Source organism: Pseudophryne corroboree, chromosome 2 (genome assembly GCF_028390025.1).
Source record: "Pseudophryne corroboree isolate aPseCor3 chromosome 2, aPseCor3.hap2, whole genome shotgun sequence".
Classification (NCBI taxonomy): Eukaryota; Metazoa; Chordata; class Amphibia; order Anura; family Myobatrachidae; genus Pseudophryne; species Pseudophryne corroboree.
Window position 1 is genome coordinate 418,151,862 of NC_086445.1, and position 25,799 is coordinate 418,177,660.

A 25,799-nucleotide genomic window follows, 5' to 3' on the forward strand; every position below is an offset into this window, starting at 1 on the left:
GTATACGGATAGCGATTACTGGAGCATCGGCGGTGTGGCTACTGGGGTTGTATGTGATGTCAATGCATTTTGTCCCATTGAATTGAATACCAGGACATTCTCAAGTATTCAACTCAACAGGATGAAACCATGACCAGGGCCGAAACTAGGATTTTCGGCACCCGGGGCAAGGCAGTCATTTAGCGCCCCCCACCTCCCCACCCACCCCAAAAAAAAAAAAAAAAAAAAAAGAGAAACATTACATTAAAAATTAAGAAATGAAATGAGAAAATCCAACCTACGCCGCACAGTAGTGAATCATTATTAACATTAGATAGTAGTACCCCTCATTAACATTATACAGTATATATAGATATATATAATATATATATATATATATATATATATATATATATAGGGGATGCAGTTATGTGACTGGCAGTCGGGAGACCACCAGTCACTATACCAACGCCGGGACCCCAAACAGTGAACAGCCCGCCCCTCGGCATGCCAACCAACAGGCACTATTCCACGAAACCCATAGAGTGGGAATAGAATCCAGCAAGGAGCTTTTTGTGCTCGCCCCCGCCAGCCATCTAATAACCGGGTTCTCGGCGTCGGTATGGTGACCGGCGGTCTCCCAACCACCGGTCACATGAACCCAACCCATACAATATATTTCAGCAAACGAGATACGGCACTCACGGGTTCTAATGTAAGCCGTACGCAGCAGGTTTTCCTGGCTTGTCAACGTTTCATTAATTCAAATAAACAAAATTTATATGAATAAATGAAACATTGACAAGCCAGGAAAACCTGCTGCGCACAGCTAACATTAGAAACCGTGAGTGCCGCATCTCGTTTTCTGGACATTTTACTTGACTGCACCCGGGCACACTTCCACACTTGTGCCGGCTCTCCATGTACAGGTATATATATATATATATATATATATACATATATATATAGAATTCCTTAAAGAACGGCACTGGAGACTTTCAGCAAATGACGAAATTTGTATTAAAGGTAGACGTTTCGGAGCTTACACTCCGTCCTCAGTACCAAACACAATCAAGGACGGAGTGTAAGCTCCGAAACGTCTACCTTTAATACAAATTTTGTCATTTGCTGAAAGTCTCCAGTGCCGTTCTTTAAGGAATTTTATGTTTGATTATACTCTGGCACGGAGAGGCGCTGCGCTATTTGTAGAGGAGTGCCGGCTGCCATGGACTGTATATATATATATATATATATATATAAAATCTAACACACAGTATAAACTCACAGTATGTATACACATATATATGCACATTATACATAAACACAGTATAATATTATTTATATATATATATATATATATATATATATATATATATATAAACACATATGCTGCATTTACTTAAAATGCTGCTTCTCCTGCCTGTTCTCCCCCTCACATTGCCCACTTGCCTGAAGAATTGCCTGAAGAAGAAGGCGACAAGCCTGCTGTCTTCAAAACCTCCGGATGCCCACCTTCTGTATGGGAGGCTCTGGCAGCCGGGGCTGTTTGCAGGAGGCGCGTATAGGCGGTTGTGCAGAGGGGCGCGCGGACGGTCGGAGCCTTGCAGCAGCAGCGGGAGTCCCGCCGGGACCCTAACATAACAGCTGCGGCGGGAGGAGATTGCAGCAGCAGGAGATCGCAGCAGGGGGCCAGAAAGAAGTTAGCCGAGGGGATCGCGGCGGGGGGCGGGAGAGTAGCTAGCCAAGGGAGCCGTCCGGCGTCAGCGTTGTCAGCGCCCTATGAAATCCGGCGCCTGGGGCACGTGACCCCTTAGCCCCCCCCCCTAGTTACGGCCGTGCCATGACAAAGGAACGGCTCTGTCCCGAAACATTGAATTTGATGTGAATACACTGCTCACTGCTTTAATGTAAGTCTCTGAGTGCCGCTGCTTGTGTTGTGCTGTTACTTACTGAATTATATCCAGAGAGCACCAGAGCAGCAATTCAGTGTTGGGAGGTCCAGAGGTACATATATAGTATAAGAACCAGATTTACACACAATATATAAGCCCAATGGTTCATGTGGGCATTATATAAAGTTACAACAGTGTATACTGCTGGAAATATGGGGAGTTTTCATCAGAGATGTGTGGAAAAGATAGGCAGGGGAGGCACTGTCTCTCCTGTCATAGAATTTTTACTCCAGAGACCATAAAAATAATTAGAATAATACAAAGAAGATTTTTATAATATATGCTTTGTATTTTTCATTTACTTTCTATAGTCATAACTGGGTTCAGTATGATTTACCGACGGACACAATACCGATGATCATAATCCTGACAGCCATTGACCTACAGTCAAAATATTGGCACTGTCAAAATACCGACATTAATTATGCCGATGTGTTCAAAATGCTGACATATTCAGAATACCGACATTTGAAATGCTGACATGTCGAAATGCTGACTGTCAATGGCTGTCGGGATTATGACTGTTGGTAAATCAACTGCTACCCATCAAAACTATGTCTTATACTACAGTATGATAGGAAAGGCGCTGCCTCACCTCACCGCACTTCAAGTGGCACACTGGAGATATAAAGCTGTGGTAGTGATATGAAAAGTTTAATTTTGCAACCTTTGGATGTTATCACACTGAAGATGCAAAGCTGCAAAAGTGTATATCTGTTCACTGGGTGGGGAGAATAAATCATTTGTGATTTCAGATAAAAATTGGACAGTGCCTTTCTGTGCAATAGGAATATGGATGCCTATGACCTCAGATGCCATATGGATTTAGGAAGCACCCCAGAGGCTGTTATTAGAGAATGCATGCACCTGCATACCTAGATAGATAGATTAATAAATAGATAGATCTGTAGATAGATAGATAGATAGATAGATAGATAGATAGATAGATAGATAGATGCAGCTAGGTGGCAATGTTGAGCCTCAAATTCCTGAGGTATCAACCCATACAAGGAACAAAAAGGGTGTGTGACCACACCAAGAGAAAGAACCCAGAGAAGGGTGAGTGACCACCCTGTGGAGAAAGAACCCAGTTGTGGTTCTAGCAGTCAGTCCAGATGGAACTGCATTCGGAGACCAGTGTGGTCTTGGAAGACACTGGTGACTAGGAACCAGGTTCTTGCCTGTAGGAGACAGGGCGAACTCAAAAGCTCTAAAAACTGTGAGACTGTAAATCAACTTATATAATTAAATCTATTTGGTATCCCTGATAACACACAAATTCATCTTTCTAGCACAATACAATGATTATAAAAAGATGCCTAAGATTCCCAGATGTTTACAAAGCTAGTTATAATTTTAACATTGTTTTGCATATTTATAATACGTATATGATCAAGACAAAGGGGTATATTTGTTAAAGATTTTTTTCAAACCCAAGAATCCTTATCTTTAAAAAAATATATAATTATACCCTATTGTCTTACTTCAATGAAAAAACATACCTGTGGGTTTAAAAAGGTGATGGATGCTCTCTGATTTCCTTTGCCAAGGGCAGATGGGCAGAACTGAACTGGCACTTTAGTGGTGGTATTTGCTGGTAACAAAAGCTGTAAAAAATTAAATAAAAGAATAGTTTTGATTGTATGGGTACTGCAAAGCTTCTAGAAGTATCTTCTATATTTATGTTTCGATGATTAATGTTCTCCAGTAAAGTGTTCCCCACTCTAGGCATTCATGGTTTGCTAGACTGATAAATAACAGTGAATATTGTTTAATGATCATAGTAACTAACCAAGTGTTAACATGCTAAAATGTTGGTATTACCAATTTTAATAACTCCTGAAGCAAAGGGGAAATTGAATGAAAACAACAACTCAAAAGCAGAACTAATATCCATGAAGAATAGCTAAATGTTATGTTCTTTACATCATTGTACAATGTTGAACTACATATGTGTGTGTGTGTGTGTGTGTGTGTGTGTGTGTGTGTGTGTGTGTGTGTGTGTGTGTGTGTGTGTATACCAATAGTGAGTTGGTGCCCCCCTTTGGTGTAGGTGAAATTCTACCACTATAATAATTGACCATATGTTGCTCACCAATATTGTACCATTATAAATATATAGAACATACTCAAAATCAAGTATATTTATTAAAAATTATTATTACACAATAAAAAACAGTAAGGTGTCCGTTACAAAGTTCCTTTTTCTCCTCCTTTTTTGAAGATCAGAGATCACAATAATAGAAACAACCCAACGTGTTTCATCTCGTACACAGATTTCATCAGGGGTATATCTCTTATTGCTAGTCCAAGTACATACTTGGTATGGCAGAAAAAGATGTAGACACTCAAATTTTGATTAAAACTTTGATACGTAGCTCAGTCACCTTTTTTATTTGAATGCCTCGTAAGCCAAGAAACGTGTATAGCAACCAGACAATGGGATTTAGAGGGAATCCGCAGTGGAACCACCCTCCTATCTGTTCTCAAGAGACCTCCTACGGTTCCTATTAGTCTGGAAATATTTCAAGGAAGTGTAGTTCAAGGAAATGTATATTTTCATCATAATAAAGTGCAAAATGTGCATATGTGGATTTGATTGTGGCTGATATCTGATGTTTAAGTGTCAAACCACCATCCAGGACACCAAGATTCCGCACACGATCAGTGGTTTGTAATTCTGAATCCCCAAGTGTAAGTACAGTTGATTGGATATGCTACAGTCTTGTCCTTTGATGTTGCGGTCCTATCATAAGGACCTCTGTTTTATCCGGGTTCAGTCACAGCCAACTGGCACTCATCCACTCCTGATGGTTGTTATTGGGTTATCAGTGCCCGGAGCAAAGGACAAGTACAGTTGTGTGTCATCTGCATAGCAGTAGTAGACCAGGCCATGGCGCCTAATTATTTCACCCAGTGGGAGCATGTATACTGCAAAATGCATGGGGATATTATAGAACCTTGTAGGACACCACATGGCAATGGCACTGATGGTGAGGAGTATACTCCGCATGATACTCTCTGTGACCTGCCTGTGAGAAATTATTTGAACCAGCTTAGGACTGTGTCATCCAGTCCACAAAAAATGATCAGTCACTCAATCAGAAGCCACGGTCCACGGTATCAAATGCTGCAGAGAGATCCAGAAGGATTAAGATTGAACAGTCACCTCTGTCTCTTGCCATCAGAAGATAATTTAACACACACACACCAGGGCTGTTTCAGTGCTATGTCTTCTCCTGAATCCTGATTGGAATGGATCATAAATATAATGGGTTGTCAGACGGGTTTCCAGTTGATTTGCAACCACTTTCTCAAACTTTCCTAGAAAAGGAAGGTTTGATACCGGTCTGTATTTGGTCATGCAGTCAGGATCTAAATTAGGTTTTTTAAGTAGGGGTCTAACAATTGCTTCCTTTAGGGTTCCAGGGAAAATGCCTGTCTGCAAAGAGCATTGAACAATTTCTGCAAAGACAGGACCAATTATATCCATACAACCTATTAGAAGATTGGTTGAGGCAGGGTCCAGATCACAGGTGGTGGGACGCAAAATCCGAGCATTTTCCCTTATATCTTTCAACTCTATGTAAAATTACACCTGCCGCCTTTGATGGTGGAATGCACAGGCATCTACATAGATCATGTGCATGCGTCTACCTGGAACGCATGACCATGTTCCATGGTTATTAACGGAATGCATCTTTAATGACCATGCGCATGTGCACTGATAACAGGACGCGATCATAGATCGCTTGTGGGTGTGATAGTATGGACACCTAACCAGGATCACACCCAGGGGTGGGCTAACATGACAGTCTGGGAGCCTCTCCCTACTTCCAGGATACGTAAGTCCACATATTGAAATGGGTCAAGTCAACATCCAGCGGGAACGCTATGCGTTCCATGATGGTTGAATGCATAGTGCTAATTTACCTTTTATACCAGATGTACACTACTCAGATCTGTTTTGAGGGGAAGCTGTAAAAGGAGTGAAAATTATTAGGCTCTCTCATATAACCTGTATGCTTTACATGTTAGAAATACTGATTTTATGATGTTGAGAGCTAATTTACCTACAACCCCACCCCCTTAGAGGTGGGGATTGTGATTCTAAGGTATATAAGAGAGGTCTCTGGCCCAGGTACGTACACCTTGATAACGCGTTGGTTGAAGGACCATGGGGTGCTGGTCTGAATAGGAGATGTAACATCTGCAGTGTGGGAGTCTGTACTCATTATTCCATTTCAGGTCATATGCATTTTCCATATTTTCCTTTAAAGACTCGCCACCCCCTTTTTATTCCTTGTTTTAATAGCAATTTAATAAAACTGTTTGAAATCAGCTCCGTCCCTGACACAATTCCTTCTCTTACCCACATATATGTACTTCACGGTCCTCTACTGGACATGAGGAAAGTAATGTCAACAGGAAAGACAGGAGGACTTCAGCGATACTAAAGATACCTTTATGAGAATGTCTTTGAACTATTAATTGTGAGCCGGGTATGCTAAATTCCACTCTGACATTATCCACACGGGTGAATATCTAATCTCCGCGCACATCTGTTTGGTGTGAAGGAATCGGGATAAAGATACCTTTATGTATGTTAATCATTGTTTGCAGGTGTAAGTACGGTATGACTACCCTTATACTATCTAAGAGGGAAAGTAACCCAAATTAACATCCTACTACACCTGGGGGCTATCTTAGTAAAACTTTTTTGAATAAACTACACTATGGGCCCTACACTTGCCCCCCTTTTTGTCTCCCTTTCTGAGGAATACCAGATAAAGGGATTACATTCTTGGGGAGGATTCTTGGATGAATATACAGACAGTCTCTGAACCTTATTAGGTTTTAGAGAAACCCAAGCTCCGTAGGATTAGAGACTATTTGGTCCTTTCAAAATATTTAGAACTCATTTTCCTTGTGGTATTATTGGAGTACATATGGAATGTCATACTATGTTAACCTTATGAATATTGCTTCTGACATGGTATTTTCTAAGTTGTAATACATATAGGGGGATATTCAGTTTTTTGAAAAGCCAGTTGGGTGTCTGTTTTTTACTGTCTATTAGATAGGAAAAAACAGACACCCAACTGACTTTTCAAACATATGAATTCCCCCCATAGAATTATCTTACAGCAATAGGTTTATTTATTGTACCATTTATTCTTAGCTGTTGGGTGGTGGATGGCACACCTTTTATAAACCTCCACTGCAGCCACCTGTGTGTGCGGTAACCCGCTATCATTTTTGTTAAGATCTAATACATTTGCACATGAAACAGATGCATTCCCCTCTAAAATAAATCATAATTCCTCCAAAAATGCATAGTGACCACATTCAAATATCATGGTTGCAAAGTCTATTTTTTTATTTATTTTTTTGCTTGGTACCTGTGATTCATTGCCTTTACTAAGCCATTCCTACTGAGCTTCCCAATCTGTCCACTGACCAGTCAAATATATTATACAAAGTTAAAAAAATTTCACATATACTGTATGCCATTTTGGAGGTAAAAAAAGAGTAGCAGACTTTGTGCTGTTAAAAATGAGTTTTATGGTAAGAACTTACCTTTGTTAAAACTCTTTCTGCGAGGTACACTGGGCTCCACAAGTCTGGACAATGGGGTGTAGAGTAGGATCTTGATCCGAGGCACCAACAGACTCAAAGCTTTGACTGTTCCCAGAATGCACAGCGCCGCCTCCTATATCACCCCGCCTCCCAGCACAGGAGCTCAGTTTTAGTTAACCAGCCCAATGCAGTAGCAGGAAAAGAGATGACAACGGTTAGTAGCCACATACACCACACTCTCACGACAAGAGAAGTGTCAGCGGCTAATGCCATATCAACCCAAAGAAGCTAAGTGCGTCAGGGTGGGCGCCTTGTGGAGCCCAGTGTACCTCGCAGAAAAAGTTTTAACAAAGGTAAGTTCTTACCATAAAACTCATTTTCTGCTGCGGGGTACACTGGGCTCCACAAGTCTGGACAATGGGGATGTCCTAAAGCAGTTCCTTATGGGAGGGGATGCACTGTAGTGGGCACAAGAACCCGGCGTCCAAAGGAAGCATCCTAGGTAACGGCAGTATCGAAGGCATAGAACCTTATGAACATGTTCCCGGAGGACCACGTAGCCGCCTTGCAAAATTGATCAAGGGTCGCACCACGGTGGGCCGCCCAAGATGGTCCAACAGACCGAGTAGAATGGGCCATAATGTGAGCAGGAGCTGACAGACCAGCCTTCACATAAACATGTGCAATCACCATTCTAATCCATCTGGCCAGGGTTTGTTTGTGAAATCCAAACAAAACAAAGAGAGAATCAGATTTTCGAATAGAAGCAGTTCTCTTCACATAGATATGGAGAGCCCGTACCACATCCAAAGACCGCTCTTTGGGAGACAAATCAGGAGAGACAAAGGCTGGAACCACAATCTCCTGATTAAGGTGGAACGAAGAAACCACCTTAGGCAAATATCCGGGACGAGTCCTAAGAACCGCCCGGTCATGGTGAAAAATCAGATATGGGGAACTACAAGACAAGGCACCCAGATACGACACTCTTCTAGCAGAGGCAATAGCCAGCAAGAACACCAACTTAAGGGAAAGCCACTTAAGGTCAGCTGAACCAAGAGGTTCAAATGGAGGCTCCTGCAACGCCTCCAAAACCACCGACAAGTCCCAAGGAGCCACAGGCGGGACATAGGGAGGTTGGATACGCAACACACCCTGAGTAAAGGTATGCACATCAGGTAAGGTCGCAATTTTTCTCTGAAACCACACCGACAAGGCAGAAATATGAACCTTGAGGGAGGCCAGACGCAGGCCTAAATCTAGGCCCTGCTGCAGAAAAGCCAAAAGTTTGGCTGTACTAAACTTGGAAGCGTCATAATTGTTAGATGCGCACCAAACAAAGTATGAATGCCAGACCCTATGGTAAATCCGAGCAGAAGCTGGTTTCCGGGCCCGCGACATAGTTTTAATGACCTCTTCAGGAAAACCCTTAGCCCTCAAGACGGAAGCTTCAAGAGCCACGCCGTCAAAGATAGCTGGGCTAGGTCCTGGTAGACACAAGGGCCCTGAACGAGGAGGTCTGGGCGTTGTGGAAGTAGAAGTGGACGCTCTGACGACAGGCCTTGCAGGTCTGAGAACCAGTGCCGTCTGGGCCACGCCGGAGCTATGAGAAGCAGATTTCCTTTTTCTTGCTTGAACTTCCGAACTACCCTGGGCAGGAGTGACAACGGAGGGAACATGTACGGCAGCCGAAACCTCCACGGCACTGCCAGCGCTTCCACGAATGCTGCTTGAGGATCCCTTGTCCTTGCTCCGAAGACCGGAACCTTGTGATTGTGTCGAGATGCCATCAGATCCACATCTGGAAGACTGCACCGTTCCATGAGGAGTTGAAACACATCTGGATGGAGGCCCCACTCGCTGGCATGCACATCCTGATGACTGAGAAAGTCTGCTTCCCAATTCAGGACTCCCGGAATGAATATAGCCGATATTGCCGGTAGATGGCGTTCTGCCCACTGTAGAATCCGTGAGGCTTCCTTCATTGCCAAACGGCCTCGAGTGCCGCCTTGATGATTTACGTAAGCCACTGTGGTGGCATTGTCCGACTGTACTTGAACAGGACGGTTCTGAATTAAATGCTGGGCCAGGTTCAACGCAACTCCAGAATGTTGATCGAAAGGAGAGATTCCTCCTTGGTCCACCGACCCTGTAAGGAGTGCTGCTCCATCACCGCGCCCCAACCTCTTAAACTGGCATCTGTCGTCAACAGGACCCAGTTGGATATCCATAAGGGACGGCCCTGTAACGATTTCTAGAGTTCTCTGTGTGTGCGTGCTTGGAAAGATGTCAGCTGAAGCCAGGTGAAAATTAAGTAAAGTTTATTGTGGAAAAAGTGGTGGTAAAAATAAATATAAACTGGATGCTTGATTACATGGAACAAAACACGATAAATGGAATATTTCAGGTTAAACATAGATGCAAAATAAACATGAAGAAATCCGGGTTTAAATCAAGCAGGGGAAAAATAACATACCAAAAATGAAGTGATCAGGCAGGAATGGAAACAAACTGCAAATAATAGTCCAGAAATGTAGATGTTGAACTGGCAGGGTAAGAAGTCCAGAAGCAAGGCACATGCGTTTTAGCAAACTGCAGGGAAGTCTCCAAGAAGCAAATAAGGCAGAATCTGGACAGGGTTACTGGAGAGAGCCCAGTCTCACTCCATACGGAACCGCAATGATCTGCAACTAAGTGCCTGTGAGCTGGAGTTAAATAGCAGCAGGGTGTTGGGCTCCAGGTGCACACAATCAGGTAATTACCCTGCAGAGGCAGTGTGCAACTGCCATTCAGACCTGAGGCAACAAGTGAGACCCCTAGAGGCAGGAATGAGGTAATGCAAGGCAAAACAAAACACAAATATTCCTAACATTATCCCCCCCTTAAACAGGCGGATTCCAGACGCCTCAAAGTTCACCTTCTCTTCTTTTTTCCTTTTTTCTTTCTGGGTTGCCTAACCCTATTTGAAGGTGTCACAAAGACACTTTTAGGCAATACAGGTCCATCAAAAACGAGTCTCGGATCATCCAGAAGCTCACTCTCAGAGTCGGAGCCACCACCCAGCGGTAGAACTGACCTCTTATTTTCCTGGATGGAATCAAGAGCGGATGGTAAACTTGTAGATGTTAAACTTGCCGAGCAATCTGCGTGAACACCTAGAGATACCTGCCCACATCTGAAAAACTGAGGGTGCTCCCCAGACTGCAAAGGCAGGTTCTCAGAGGGGCACACCTTAGTAGATTCATCTAGGAGCGTGAGGACAGTTGGTGGACTGAATCTTTCGGTCACAGCCTTGAGGAAACCGGGCAAATCTTGTAACACTGGATCTCCTTTATCTATAAGACCATTTACCCACTTCAAGGCCCTCCCTCTGAATCTCATACATACGTTAGCAATGATATCAATAGGGGACAAGTCATCAAAACTCAGATAATATCTGAAGAGAGCTAAACAGTGAGAGATATTTCCATAAAAGTAAGGCAGATCCTCGGGCAAATCTTGGATCTCGGGCATGGCAGGCACCTCTATCTGGTGTTGGACAGGCGGAACCCCCTCCTGGGGCTGGACAGGCAGAACCCCCTCCTGGGGCTGGGCAGGCGGAACCCCCTCCTGGGGCTGGGCAGGCGGAACCCCCTCCTGGGGCTGGGCAGGCGGAACCCCCTCCTGGGGCTGGGCAGGCGGAACCCCCTCCTGGGGCTGGGCAGGCGGAACCCCCTCCTGGGGCTGGGCAGGCGGAACCCCCTCCTGGGGCTGGACAGGCGGAACCCCCTCCTGGGGCTGGACAGGCAGAACCCCCTCCTGGGGCTGGACAGGCAGAACCCCCTCCTGGGGCTGGACAGGCAGAACCCCCTCCTGGGGCTGGACAGGCAGAACCCCTCCTGGGGCTGGACAGGCAGAACCCCCTCCTGGGGCTGGACAGGCAGAGCCCCCTCCTGGGGCTGGACAGGCCTTGGCCGGACCTCTGGCAAGGTGGACACCTCTCGGACCTCTGGCAAGGCGGGCACCTCTCGGACCTCTGGCAAGGCGTGGACCTCTGGCAAGGCGGGCACCTCTCGGACCTCTGGCAAGGCGAGCACCTCTCGGACCTCTGGCAAGGCGTGGACCTCTGGCAAGGCGGGCACCTCTCGGACCTCTGGCAAGGCGGGCACCTCTCGGACCTCTGACGAAGCGGGCACCTCTCGGACCTCTGGCGAAGCGGGCACCTCTCGGACCTCTGGCGAAGCGGGCACCTCTCGGACCTCTGGCGAAGCGGGCACCTCTCGGACCTCTGGCGAAGCGGGCACCTCTCGGACCTCTGGCGAAGCGGGCACCTCTCGGACCTCATGCCGTGAGGCAAGGGCAACGGGGACCTCATGCCGTGAGGCAAGGGCAACGGGGACCTCATGCCGTGAGGCAAGGGCAACGGGGACCTCATGCCGTGAGGCAAGGGCAACGGGGACCTCATGCCGTGAGGCAAGGGCAGCGGGGACCTCATGCCGTGAGGCAAGGGCAGCAGGGACCTCATGCCGTGAGGCAAGGGCAGCAGGGACCTCATGCCGTGAGGCAAGGGCAGCAGGGACCTCATGCCGTGAGGCAAGGGCAGCAGGGACCTCATGCCCGAAGGCAAGGGCAGCAGGGACCGACACCCCTCCTGGGGTCGCAGGGCCGGACACCCCTCCTGGGGTCGCAGGGCCGGACACCCCTCCTGGGGTCGCAGGGCCGGACACCCCTCCTGGGGTCGCAGGGCCGGACATTCCTCCTGGGGTCGCAGGGCCGGACACCCCTCCTGGGGTCGCTGGGCCGGACACCCCTCCTGGAGTCGCTGGGCCGGACACCCCTCCTGGAGTCACTGGGCCGGACACCCCTCCTGGGGTCGCTGGGCCGGACACCCCTCCTGGGGTCGCTGGGCCGGACACCCCTCCTGGGGTCGCTGGGCCGGACACCCCTCCTGGGGTCGCTTGGCCGGACACCCCTCCTTTCGAAATTTGAGCACCACAGTGGCATAACTGAGCAGAATTTGGCACTATGGCAGAATAAGGAAAGCTCTTTTTATGTTTGCGAGCAGGACATAACTGAATAAAATGTCCCGACCTGCCGCAATAAAAACAGAGCTTCTTATCCCTTCTATGTCTCCTTTCTTCCTCAGAGAGACTGGGTCGTGGAAAACTCCAAAACTTGCCTTTGCTTACGCTAGAAAAACAGCAGCCAGAATTGAGAGTACCAGACTGATCTTTTCCCCTTTTTTCCTGCGTCTCCTTAAAGGGAGCAGGTAACCTTACTGAATCTTCAGGCAGAGCAGACAGTATCTCTGAAGATAGGATTTGAATACCCTCCAGTTTCTCTCTGAAATCCACCAGCAATGCAGAACTCAAAAACGGCAAAAACTTGAGAGGCAGGGAACCTTTCTGAAGTGAAGCCATTTTATGAGATTCAGCTGAATCAAAACAAAACTCCTGCACACGTTTATTTTGGCAGATCATTCTGTAACGATTTCTAGAGTTCTCTGTGTGTGCGTGCTTGGAAAGATGTCAGCTGAAGCCAGGTGAAAATTAAGTAAAGTTTATTGTGGAAAAAGTGGTGGTAAAAATAAATATAAACTGGATGCTTGATTACATGGAACAAAACACGATAAATGGAATATTTCAGGTTAAACATAGATGCAAAATAAACATGAAGAAATCCGGGTTTAAATCAAGCAGGGGAAAAATAACATACCAAAAATGAAGTGATCAGGCAGGAATGGAAACAAACTGCAAATAATAGTCCAGAAATGTAGATGTTGAACTGGCAGGGTAAGAAGTCCAGAAGCAAGGCACATGCGTTTTAGCAAACTGCAGGGAAGTCTCCAAGAAGCAAATAAGGCAGAATCTGGACAGGGTTACTGGAGAGAGCCCAGTCTCACTCCATACGGAACCGCAATGATCTGCAACTAAGTGCCTGTGAGCTGGAGTTAAATAGCAGCAGGGTGTTGGGCTCCAGGTGCACACAATCAGGTAATTACCCTGCAGAGGCAGTGTGCAACTGCCATTCAGACCTGAGGCAACAAGTGAGACCCCTAGAGGCAGGAATGAGGTAATGCAAGGCAAAACAAAACACAAATATTCCTAACAGGCCCCTGCACTATTGTTGGTCCTGGAGCCACCAGAGCAGCGACAGACGGACCTCCGGAGTCAATGAGATCATTTGAGACCTGATCCGGTGAGGCAGGCCATCCCACTTGGCTATAATCAACTTCTGGAGGGGGCGAGAATGGAATTGAGCATACTCCACCATGTCGAATGCTGATACCATGAGGCCCAGCACCTGCATTGCCGAATGTATCGACACTTGCGGATGAGAAAGGAAGCAACGAATCCTGTCCTGAAGTTTCAGGACTTTCTCCTGATACAAGAACAACCTCTGGTTGTGAGTGTCCAACAGCGCTCCCAGGTGCACCATGCTCTGAGCAGGGACCAGGGAGGATTTCTTCCAGTTGATGAGCCACCCTTGGGCTTGTAGAAACTGGACCGTCATATCCAGATGACACAGGAGAAGATCTGGGGAATTTACCAGGATTTACAAGTCGTCCATATACGGCAGTATCCTGACCCCTTGACGGCGGAGTACCACCGTCATCACCACCATAACTTTGGTAAAAACTTGCGGAGCCGTTGTTAAACCAAAAGGTAACGCCCGAAACTGGTAATGGATGTTGCCAATAGCAAACCTCAGGTTGATGTGACACTGCTATAGGAATATGCAGGTATGCATCCTGTATGTCCAGGGAGACCATGTAGTCCCCAGGTTCCAAGGCCAGAACTACAGAGCGAAGAGTTTCCATACGGAACTTGGAAATCTTCACAAACCTGTTCAATGCCTTGAGGTTGAGAATGGACCGGGAGGACCCATTCGGTTTCGGGACTAGAAACAGCGGAGAATAGTTCCCCCGGCCCCTCTGAGCAAGAGGCACCTGTACTACGACTCCTGTATCCAGGAGGGTCTGTACCACCGAGTGTAGAGTTTTTGCCTTTGTCCGGTCCAAAGGGACGTCTGTCTGGCAAAATCGATGAGGGGGTCGGTTTTTGAAGGCTATGGCGTAACCTCGAGTGACGACTTCCCGTACCCAAGCATCTGAAGTGGTCTTCAACCATTCCAGGGTATACCCTAGAAGCCGGCCCCCCACCCTGGGATCCCCCAGGGGGAGGCCCGCCCTGTCATGCGGCAGACTTATCGGTCTTGTCAGCTGGCTGATGGGCAGCCCAGGCTCTTTTGGGCTTTGGCTTACCAGGTTTGGAAGTGCAGGCCTGCTTAAGGTACGCCTGACCTTTTGCTTTACCTGAAGGACGAAAGGAGCAAAAGGACGTACCCTTAGACTTTGACACAGAAGGAGTGGTATTAGGTAGACAGGCAGTTTTGGCAGTAGCCTAGTCAGCCACTATCTTATTTAAGTCCTCCCCAAACAGAATATCTCCCTTGAAAGGGAGTACCTCCAGGGTTTTTCTAGAGTCCAGATCCACAGACCAGGATCTCAGCCACAATATCCAGCAAGCCAGGACTGACATAGTAGAGGCCTTGGCTGCCAGGATACCGGCATCAGAAGCCGCCTCTTTAATATATCGAGAAGCTGTGACAATATATGACAAGCATTGTCTAGCAGGGTCAGAGGAGATTTCAGCTTCTAACTCCAAGGCCCATGCTTCAATAGCCTCAGCAGCCCATGAAGCTGCAATAGTAGGCCTTTGTGCAGCACCCGTGAGGGTGTAAATCACTTTTAGACAACCCTCCACACATTTATCCGTAGGCTCTTTCAGAGACGTGACGGTAATGACAGGTAGAGCTGAGGAAACCACCATCCTAGCCACATGTGAGTCCACCGGAGGTGTTTCCCAATACTTAGACAGCTCTGGCGCGAGGGGATAGCGAGCCAGCATCTTCTTTTGAGGCACAAACTTTTACCCGGATTTTCCCAGGGTTCCTGACGTATATCCACTAGGTAATCAGAGTGAGGTAAAACCTGTTTAACCACCTTCTGATGCTTGAACCTATCTGGTTTCTTAGGAGGCACGGATGGCTCGGGATCATCCGTAATCTGCAGAATTAACTTAATAGCCTCCACAAGGTCAGGAACATCCACATGTGAACTACCCTCCCCATCAGCCGTATCTGAGTCAGAACCTGTGGGGTCGGTGTAAGTGCCGTCCTCATCAGATGAGGTGTCAGTGACAGCAGTAGATTGTGAGGAGACGAGCGCTCGCTTAGAGGACCTCTTGGACTTAGGCGAGCATTGGTCAGACTTTTTAGTAGTCAAGGACTGGTTCAACTTCTTCAATTGAGCAGATAAATCATTCGCCCACGGCGGGTTAGCTGCAGGGACCACATACGGTTGTACCGGCATTGGGGGTCCCATAGGGGGTGTTTTTTTATGAACTAGTGTATGCAGAAGCGTGGAAAAAGTGGCCCACGGTGGGTCAGTATGTGCCCCCGTTGCCACAGTCCCACTGGGGGGCAAGGAGCCCCCAGAACCAGAGTCCACAGCTGCTATAATCTCCTCATATGTGCCTGTGGCTTCAGCAACACCAGCAGTGTGTTCTGCCCCAGAACTGTTACCCTCAGAAGCAGACATGATATAACTTGCAGTATGAGGTAACACAGTACAATTAACAGTAGCACAATATCCCAAACCCAAACCCCTGCATAATGTAGTCAGCACTAGCAGAGATAAAGGAGAGACATGGTGACCAAATCACAGAGAAAAATACGTAATACAGTATATCTTTGTGAAAATCCTATATTAGATAACACCTGACGCACCAAGCCCCTTCAGGTTATAGAATATAGGGATAGCAAGATGAGTGAAAGACACGAGATGGAAACCACTCAGCTATCAAATGCACACACAGAAGATCACAGTTTGTACAATGCAGAGGTTATTACAGACAATAATACTGCACTGGACTAGCTTACACAGCTATATAACAGTAGATATAACAGTACACAGTAAGAACTGGATGTATATCACAGGGTAATTGTACTATAAAACCCTGACTAAATGCACTCTTTCTTAACTATCACTGACTAAAAAGGCAGGTAGAATACGTAAGTGTCATATAAAGGCACAGCGCTGACAACCAGGCGGCTTTATATAAGAGGATTTGCCCAAGCAGTCCCAGAAACAGTGAACTGAGAAATAATGGCGCCGCAGACACTGACTGGGAGTGTGGAAAAGACAGATATGCAGCTCCAGAGCGGGAACATTTGCGGGAAATGGCGCACTGGGGCTGGAGGAGGGGCTTCAGGTCTAAGCCTTATCCCCCTTGCTGGCAAAACCACCGGGTACTGTGGGCGATATAAGAAGTGGTTTAGAGAGAGAACCCAGCCTGCGCCCATGCCCTGGTGATCTAGTGGGATCGCCTGTATCCACAGTGTCCACCGCCAGCGCGCGCGGCCCGCCTCACACTGACCGCGCCGGATCAAGATAAAGACCGGGTCCCGCGAGCGGGACCTACTTACCACCTCCCGAAGCGCGGCCACGCGATCCTGGAGAGCCCCAGCCGTGTGTGCCTAACATGAAGAAAACCGGATCCTCCGCTGTAGGTACCCGGCAACCAGGGATAAGGAGTGTACAGCGCCACTGGGGAGAGCTGGAGCTGCAGCAGAGAATGTCACAAGACATTTACCACCGCTGCTGCCCATGAAGTCTTCACTTTTTATCTCATAAAAAGCTGTTCTCAGAGCTGCTTGGAGCAGCCCCTCTGTTAAGTGCCTGCTTACTGCAGCACCAACTTACAAACTGAGCTCCTGTGCTGGGAGGCGGAGTGATATAGGAGGTGGCGCTGTGCATTCTGGGAACAGTCAAAGCTTTGAGTGTGTTGGTGCCTCGGATCAAGATCCTACTCTACACCCCATTGTCCAGACTTGTGGAGCCCAGTGTACCCCGCAGCAGAAATTGCAATGCTGGGTTTCATTTAACTCTGGTAAAGGTTCAAGCACCTATTGCTTGACTCATTATTTTATAAACTGAAAAGGGCCCAGTGTTGATTAAACATTTTTTATACAGCAAACATTTTAATTAACACTGTAAATAATACTCAAAATCATCTTTTGAGTCAATAAGTATGTAATTTGACATGAGTTTGGTCAGTTTGAAATGGTTCACTAGAACCTAAATAGGAAAAAGTGAGTGTTGGCTATAGAAAATTTTCTGCATGAATATATCAGAGGTTTCAGTATGTATTATCCATAATACACAATCTCTTTGTGTGACCAACTGGAATTAAACAATTTTCTTTCTAGCAGTATTAAGGGAACTGGTATAAGTTCTCAAGTGCAGACCAGCTATTTGTTCAGTTTCAGAGCACAACTAAATTGTAGCAAAGAAATGAAAACAATGATTTTTCAGTGGGTCTTTCCAGTGCACAGCAATTGTACTGAGGATTACATTTAAGTCACTGTTAATGAACCTGGCACAGTAGATGGAACTGGGGATAGTTTTAACTCTCTGAACACTTCACTTGATATATTAAGGAGACACGATAATTAAATAAACCCATTTCTATGTAAATGATTTGTAAAACAAAAAAAGTGAACCTAAAGCAGTATTCTTAGACCTGTAAAGACAGAAACACATGGTGAATCCTACATAATGAAAAAAGAGAAAATGCAGATGTACACTCTAAGTACTAAGTACTGCTAATCAGAATAATTATAATAAACTATGCAATATAACATAGAGTAAGTTTGAGGTGCTTAGCATAATTTTAGCCAAAAAAAGAGGCCCACCAACCACAACCAAGTAACATCATCTGGTGGGTCCCTAACACTAAGGTTCAAGTCCAGAGCATGGGAGCCCCCAGGCCAGCACAAGTCAACTGCCCTAATGTATCACACTAGTGAGAGACTTAAGTGTTAAAGGGTGTTACATTAGTAAGATACAGAAGCTATGTGTTGACAGTGTAGGTGAGAGGTAATAATTAGAGTGTTAAGAAGTATAATAATATGATGCCCCAAAGCAGCCAGGCCACATTAACTCAGGGGGCCCTGCGCATGGATCTCTGGCATTTACAGACTGCATTTTAGCACTATGATTGGTACAGTAAATCCTCAATAAATTTATGGTAGCACCTCTCATTATGTTTGGAATTAGGGTGTGCAGTAAAAGCCCCCATCATATAGTCTATATTGTATACATGTGTATACATGAAGGCAGGGACTCTTTGAGCTTGGATTAGCACCCCTCATATTAGAATGGATCTCTGGCATTTACAGACTACATATTGTAAAAGGCACTATGAATGATAAGTCCCAAATACATGTATACAATTTGTCAGTTTTAGGGATAAATTAAGGGTACAGAGTCCCCTGGGTTGGTGTGATCTGTCTGCTTTCGGGCATGATAATGTAACACTTAAGCTAGCACTTTTTAGAACCTAATTGTTTTTTACCATTATAAAACTTTTAATACTTTAATTATTGCCTCTCATCTATTTAACACTCTCAACACATAGCTGCTGCATCTTACTAATATAACACTGTTTAACACTTAAACCTCTCACTAGTGGGAAGCCTGGGGGCAGTTGGCTTGTGCTGGCCTGGTAAGTCCCGTGTCCTGGACTTGAACCTTAATGTTAGGGACCTACAAGATGAGGTCACCTGGACACAGTTGGCTGGCCCATATTTTTGGCCAATATTATGCTAAGCAACTCAAATTTAATTTGTTACTGTATACTGTAAATTTGTTACTGTATATTGCAGAGTTTATTATAATTATTCTTAATAGCAGTACTTAATATGCAGAGTATGCACCTGCATTTTCTCTCTTTCTGTGTGAAACAAGCCTCAGCATAGTTGCCTCTCACACTGTGTTTAGAAATTAGGGTGCGCAATCCAAACCCCCCTCCCACACCATTAATCCTACATAATGCAATGTTCTAAATGCCTATTTAAATACAATTTCCCAATTTAAAAATAATATGCTACAGTATGTGCTTATTAAAAGTACCAAATACGTACATGGTGTTTTTTTTAATACAGTTATGCAAAAGTGTCTTTTAACCACTTAACTCAAGAATATTTTTTCCAAAAACCTCTCAAAAATTGTCAGGGGTTTTAATTATTTCATTAGGTTAAGAACATTTATTTAAAGTATGTCTAATACAAATTTCTTTAAAAAAAAACTACATTTAAAAAAAACAGGTACAAACATTGATGGTCGGAAAATCGTGAACACCGATGATTGAAACATTGCGACCATTGCACATGTTCCTCGGTGGGGTGTGCTGCTGGGCTGACCAATCAGCAGTGATGAGCAGCATGGGAGGCACTGGGGGGAGGGAACCAGGATGCAGAAGGACCGGAAGTCCCTCTGAAAGTGGCAATTGCAGGAAGCTTCTCTTCCTGCAGCAGAACAGGGAGCTTTCTGACAGGCTGTATCAGATGCGACCATGTCAGGGAAAGCCCAGGCTGGAGTGGTCGCATTTGTTGTAACCATGCCAGGCAAGTGGTTAAATTAAACACTTCTTTAACATATGTATTTTTGCACTGTCTCTAAATGGTATGCATTGAAACTAATCAATTGAAGAAACAAATGTATTCAATGCTTCACTGCAAGTCTGTGACTTAGCTCAATCTTAGAAGGATATTTATTCATTGGTGTTTGAGTTTACTCATTTTAGTATGACTTGAATTTCTCAAAGGATTCTAAATAATTTGATTTCTTTTCTAGATTTCACTGTATATTCAAAGCAGTGCATCTCAGCTGTAGGTATAGCCTACATCAAAGAGGCAGCTGGAAGAAGCAAAGGATGTTGGGAAGAAGAAGGTAGAACATTGTTGTTGAAGGGAGGAGGCGCTTGAAGTCAGGTGAATGTGCAGCAGAGTGGTAGCTGAGTCCAGGAGATGGCCGCAGGGCAGTGAGCAAAATGGAAAGCTGCTCAATCAGATTGTAATGTCACTCAGGTGCTAAAAGGGAGGGCAGTGAGAGCAGCGCTGCTGACATAGAGCAGCAGGGTGTTGCCGGGAAGCCATGTGCCGGAGAGCAGGCATTGCGACAAGGCAGCCAGGGACCAGATGCCCTCAGGCCTGGTGAGAGGCGTGGACACCGTGAGACAGCCATATTGAGACTGAGCGGAGCCACTTGCAGCAAGTGCAGCCAGCATATACCTCTGTTCCCTGGGTCTGAGTGAGTACTGTTTGAAACTGGCAGCCCAGTCACAGGCCAGTGTACACTTCAGCCTCCACGACCCTTGTTACAGACTGAGCAGTATTTAAAGGCACAGTCAGCATCGCCATATTTTGCACGTTAAAGCCCCCACAATGGGTGCTTTAAGACTGAGTTTAATCTGAAACCAAAGATATATTTGTGCTTAAAGACTGAGTTTAATGTGAACCCAAAGGTGATATGTGTGCTTAGGACTGAGATACTTGTGCAAATACAAATCAACCCCTACAACTGAGAGAGACTGAGAGTTTATTCTTTACAAGAGTCCCTCACTGTGAGTGAGTTGACATTGTAAGGAGGACTTACAATTCCTTTACTAGCTACAGCCTCTTTAAGTAAAATACTAAGCATCATTGACATTCTCTTAACCCAGGATTCCCCTTATAATTTGTGTCCCATTCTCCCATTTATAGGCTGTGGCACAGTAGACTTCAACCAAAGCTCCAACAATACTTGCTGTGAAGATATTTGATGGTGAAGATATTTGTTACCTTGGCTAGAAAGTTATTATTTAGGATTACTGAGTATACTGCTATTATTCTTCTTGTCATCACATTATAGAATGGAATGCTCAGTGTCTGTTATTATGTCATGATTCGAATGATTTTATGTTAGTTTGAGATTCCAATTGTTCTTCATCCAGATTCCAATTACTCTCCTGTGATTCAAATTACTTGTCTTTTGCATATTGGATGATCTTTTGTGGTGTGAACCGTAGTGAATTGTGTGTTCCTGTACTTTTTGTATGCCAAAGACTTCTTTTTGTGATTTACAACCAAAGTAAAGTTCTTTAATCAATCATTCCAAATCCAGAGTTCATTGCAGATTAATTAAAAAAAAAAAACTTCCTGTTGGAATTGCCAACTCGCTTCTGATTCATATCAATCTATCCTATCTCTGTGACCTTGGTAGTACAATACAAGGTATGGGGAAAAACATTTAAGGGGAAAGGTCTGTCACATAGCCACCCAACACCTGTGATACCTCCCTTAACCACCCTGCCAACTCCATGGGTTTTACACAAGCCAGACACAACAGATCCAATAAAGAGGCCAGGAAATGTCTGACAGAGATTCTGACCTTTTCACTCACCCACAATGGTTTTGGGTAATGGAGGCAGTCGCCGCACCCTCCCCGCCGCCAAATGGCAGCAGTCTGTCAGTGACTTGAAGTCTGCTGACAATCTGCTGCTGACATCGCAGACCCATACTGCACATGCACAGTTTGGGTCCGGCGCATGCACAAAGTAACAAACACCTCGAACTACATCTGAATTAGGCCCAATAGCCATATTCTTTGAATGGGACACTGTCCACTTCTTTTGCAATGTGCCATAATCAATTGGCACTTCTATCTCTAACTTTAAATAGTAAGGCATCACTAACAGCTGCCATATCAGTGTTTTGGAACCCCTTTACACTTGCACCATTCACAAATGTGTTACTGGCAGTACATCATTTATATGGACATTTTTACCATGTTAACTTGACCCTTATTATGTTTACATACTTTTTTTATAATAAGCATTTTATATCATCAATATTTAAAAGTAGTTTGAGAATAAATTAATAGCAAGTTATTAAAATACAGTCAACAGCCAATGCTGTTGAATTGATCATTATAACAGCTTCAAAATGTCATATTATTACTTCATTTCTAAATGATACTCTGGGATATACTTTAACTTACTGGCTTACTGTGGTCCACTTCCACCAAGAAGTGTTCTGGGTCACTGTTGATTGTGTGCAATTCGTAAGTTTCCATTGTAGGATTAGTTAGTGGAATAAAGTGCCGAGCCCATCTGTAAATAAAAAAAATAAAAAAGGTCCATTTGCAATTTATAAACATTAATAACTTGTGCATATTTATTAGAGATGTGTGGGTTCAGATTTACTCGCACTTACCTAGATCTCAAAACGGCATTTTATTGGCTCTCGTTTGTCACGTGTTTTGGATAGCCAATAAGAAAAATCTGTATAAATCCGAACTCACGTTAATTTGGCGTAAGAATTGATTAAATCTGAACCTGCACATCTCTAATATTTATACAGTCCATAAAAACTGGTAACGAATAAAGCTTATACAGGTTGAGTATCCCATATCCAAATATTCCGAAATACGGAATATTACGAAATACGGACTTTTTTGAGTGAGAGTGACATAGTGAAACCTTTGTTTTCTGTGGCTCAATGTACTCAAACTTTGTTTGAAACACAAAGTTATTAAAAATATTATATTAAATGACCTTCAGGCTGTGTGTATAAGATGTATATGAAACATAAATGAATTGTGTGAATGTACACACACTTTGTTTAATGCACAAAGTTATTAAAAATATTGGCTAAAATGACCTTCAGGCTGTGTGTATATGGTGTATATGAAACATAAATGCATTCTGTGCTTAGACTTAGGTCCCATCACCATGATATCTCATTATGGGATGCAATTATTCCAAAATACGGAAAAATCCCATATCCAAAATACCTCTGGTCCCAAGCGTTTTGGATAAGGGATACTCAACCTGTATATAATTGTTTATATTAAAAGAAAGAGTAACAGTTACATCTAGCAGACAGTTGGAATCCCTTAATAAATAAAAATTAAATAGGCAGAGCTGATGTTTCTATATGTCCTATGCAAAACTGTAACATGATTCTTCATGGCAACAAGTGCTAGAAGCACTGGGGAAACAGGAAGTGAATCTTCAGTTGCTGGGGAGTTTAATGGGCCCTACACACTCGGCGATCCACCACCGAGCTGCCTGACAGCCGATACGGTTGACAGGCGACCTGGCGGCGGGGGGAGGTGACGGGGGGAGTGAAGTTTCTTAGCGGCTCCATAGCAGTGCATGCTAATATGGACGAGATTGCCCACATTAGCTTCAATGCATAAGTGACCCGGCACCAACGATGAACGAATGCGGGGCCGTGCATCATTCATCATTGGTGCCAACACACTGAACGATATGAACGAGTTCTCGTTCATTAATGAATGAGAATGTTCATATCGTTCAGTGAAATCTTTAAGTGTGTAGGGCCCATAAGACAGAAGCATTGCAGAGAAGAGATGGCACCTGTCAGTTGCTGGGGGCCTTAAAGACATTACAGAAGAAAGATGGTAGACATCATTGTTGGGGGCCTTAGACAGAGGCATTGCAGGCAGACGTCAGTTGCTGGTTCCAGAAATAGGTATTATCTATTGACTCGTCTGATATTTCCATCTAAGTGAGCAATTATAAAACAGGGAAGAATACCTACTGGTATAAGTGCTTACAATTAGTAATGAAAGGGCTTCCACTACACATTTAATAGATGATAAATGGAAATATTTTGAAAGAACTCCATATAAGAATAAGCTTCATAATGAGTCTATAACAAACTGTGACTTGAATATGCTGAAAAATAACTGAAACTAATTTAAAATAGTTTTTATTACAGTATGTTTTTCCCTTTTGGAAGAAGCAATTTATAGCAATAATATATAATATACTGTACATTAACCACTTGATTTTTCCCTTCAAAACGATTTATAAAAAAAAAAAATTTACTCAATATAGTTTAAAAAGTATAAATTTAAATATTATATTATGCACATTTGCAGAACGGAACTCCTTTTCAAAAACTGGGTGATACAGTGGTGCAGCATGGTCGCATGTGATCTGACCATGCTAGTTAAGTGGTTAATATGCAATTTAAATAAATGTGAATTGAAATAATCTACTAACTTTCCAAGTTCACAGCGCACTTCAGAAATTGTTACAGCTGCTGGTTTCTCTGATGTCAGCTGTAAATCATACCAGAATTCTCCAAAGACATCACATTGGAAAATGACACTGCAAAAGAAAAGTGGAGAGATAAACGACATATACAGATCTAGCCACCTTTATCTTGACTGGCTGAGGCGTTTGTCCCGATCGAGCATACCGGGGCGTAGGGAGGCGCGCATAGTCACAGAGAGGCGTACCTAATCGCACGGAGGCAGACAGAGCGTTTGGCGTTACCTTTACGTGTAATACCTGCGATCATCCACCAGATGTCGCTTTTTACAATCACCACTGCACATGCGTGTGGTCTCCCGTAAAATACAATACTGAAATATATAATAAGGATTACTTCACTGTTCATAATTAGGCATGAACAGCTAATTAGTACCCTAATAGAACATACTGTACAGAGATACTAAGTACGGTGATTTGGCATCCAGGGACTTACTGAGGAGCTTTTATCTCTCTCCATTATACATAGAAAGATTAAACTTGCCGCTGTACGTTACAAGCTGTTCATGCTAATTAGTACCCTAATAGAACATACTGTACAGAGATACTAAGTACGGTGATTTGGCATCCAGTTAAAAGTAGAGATGAGCGGGTTCGGTTTCTCTGAAACCGAACCCGCACGAACTTCATGTTTTTTCCACGGGTCCGAGCAGACTCGGATCCTCCCGCCTTGCTCGGTTAACCCGAGCGCGCCCGAACGTCATCATGACGCTGTCGGATTCTCGCGAGACTCGGATTCTATATAAGGAGCCGCGCGTCGCCGCCATTTTCACACGTGCATTGAGATTGATAGGGAGAGGACGTGGCTGGCGTCCTCTCCATTAGAAATTAGATTAGAAGAGAGAGAGAGATTGTGCAGAGTCAGACAGAGTTTACCACAGTGACCAGTGCAGTTGTTGTTAGTTAACTTTTATTTATTTTAATATAATATATCCGTTCTCTGCTATATCCGTTCTCTGCCTGAAAAAAAACGATACACAGCAGCAGCCAGTCACACAGTGTGACTCAGTCTGTGTGCGCTCAGCTCAGCCCAGTGTGCTGCACATCAATGTATAAAAGGCAAAGCTTATAATAATTGTGGGGGAGACTGGGGAGCACTGCAGGTTGTTATAGCAGGAGCCCCCAGGAGTACATAATATTATATTAATTTAAAATTAAACAGTGCACACTTTTGCTGCAGGAGTGCCACTGCCAGTGTGACTAGTGGTGACCAGTGCCTGACCACCAGTATAGTAGTATATTGTTGTATGTATTGTATACTATCTCTTTATCAACCAGTCTATATTAGCAGCAGACACAGTACAGTGCGGTAGTTCACGGCTGTGGCTACCTCTGTGTC

General features: G+C 44.5%; 1 protein-coding gene across 4 annotated transcripts in view; it reads right to left on the bottom strand.

The window, feature by feature from the left end:
- Positions 1-25,799, bottom strand: part of CFAP47 (cilia and flagella associated protein 47) — a 1,065,013-nt gene that overhangs the window by 243,274 nt on the left and 795,940 nt on the right. For all 4 annotated transcript variants that reach the window (XM_063953487.1, XM_063953488.1, XM_063953489.1 and 1 more), the window contains 3 exons: positions 24,410-24,517; positions 22,375-22,486; positions 3,434-3,538 (listed from right to left, as the gene is read on the bottom strand). In XM_063953487.1, coding sequence (XP_063809557.1) covers positions 3,434-3,538; positions 22,375-22,486; positions 24,410-24,517 — 325 coding nt within the window. The remainder of the gene's footprint in view (positions 1-3,433; positions 3,539-22,374; positions 22,487-24,409; positions 24,518-25,799) is intronic.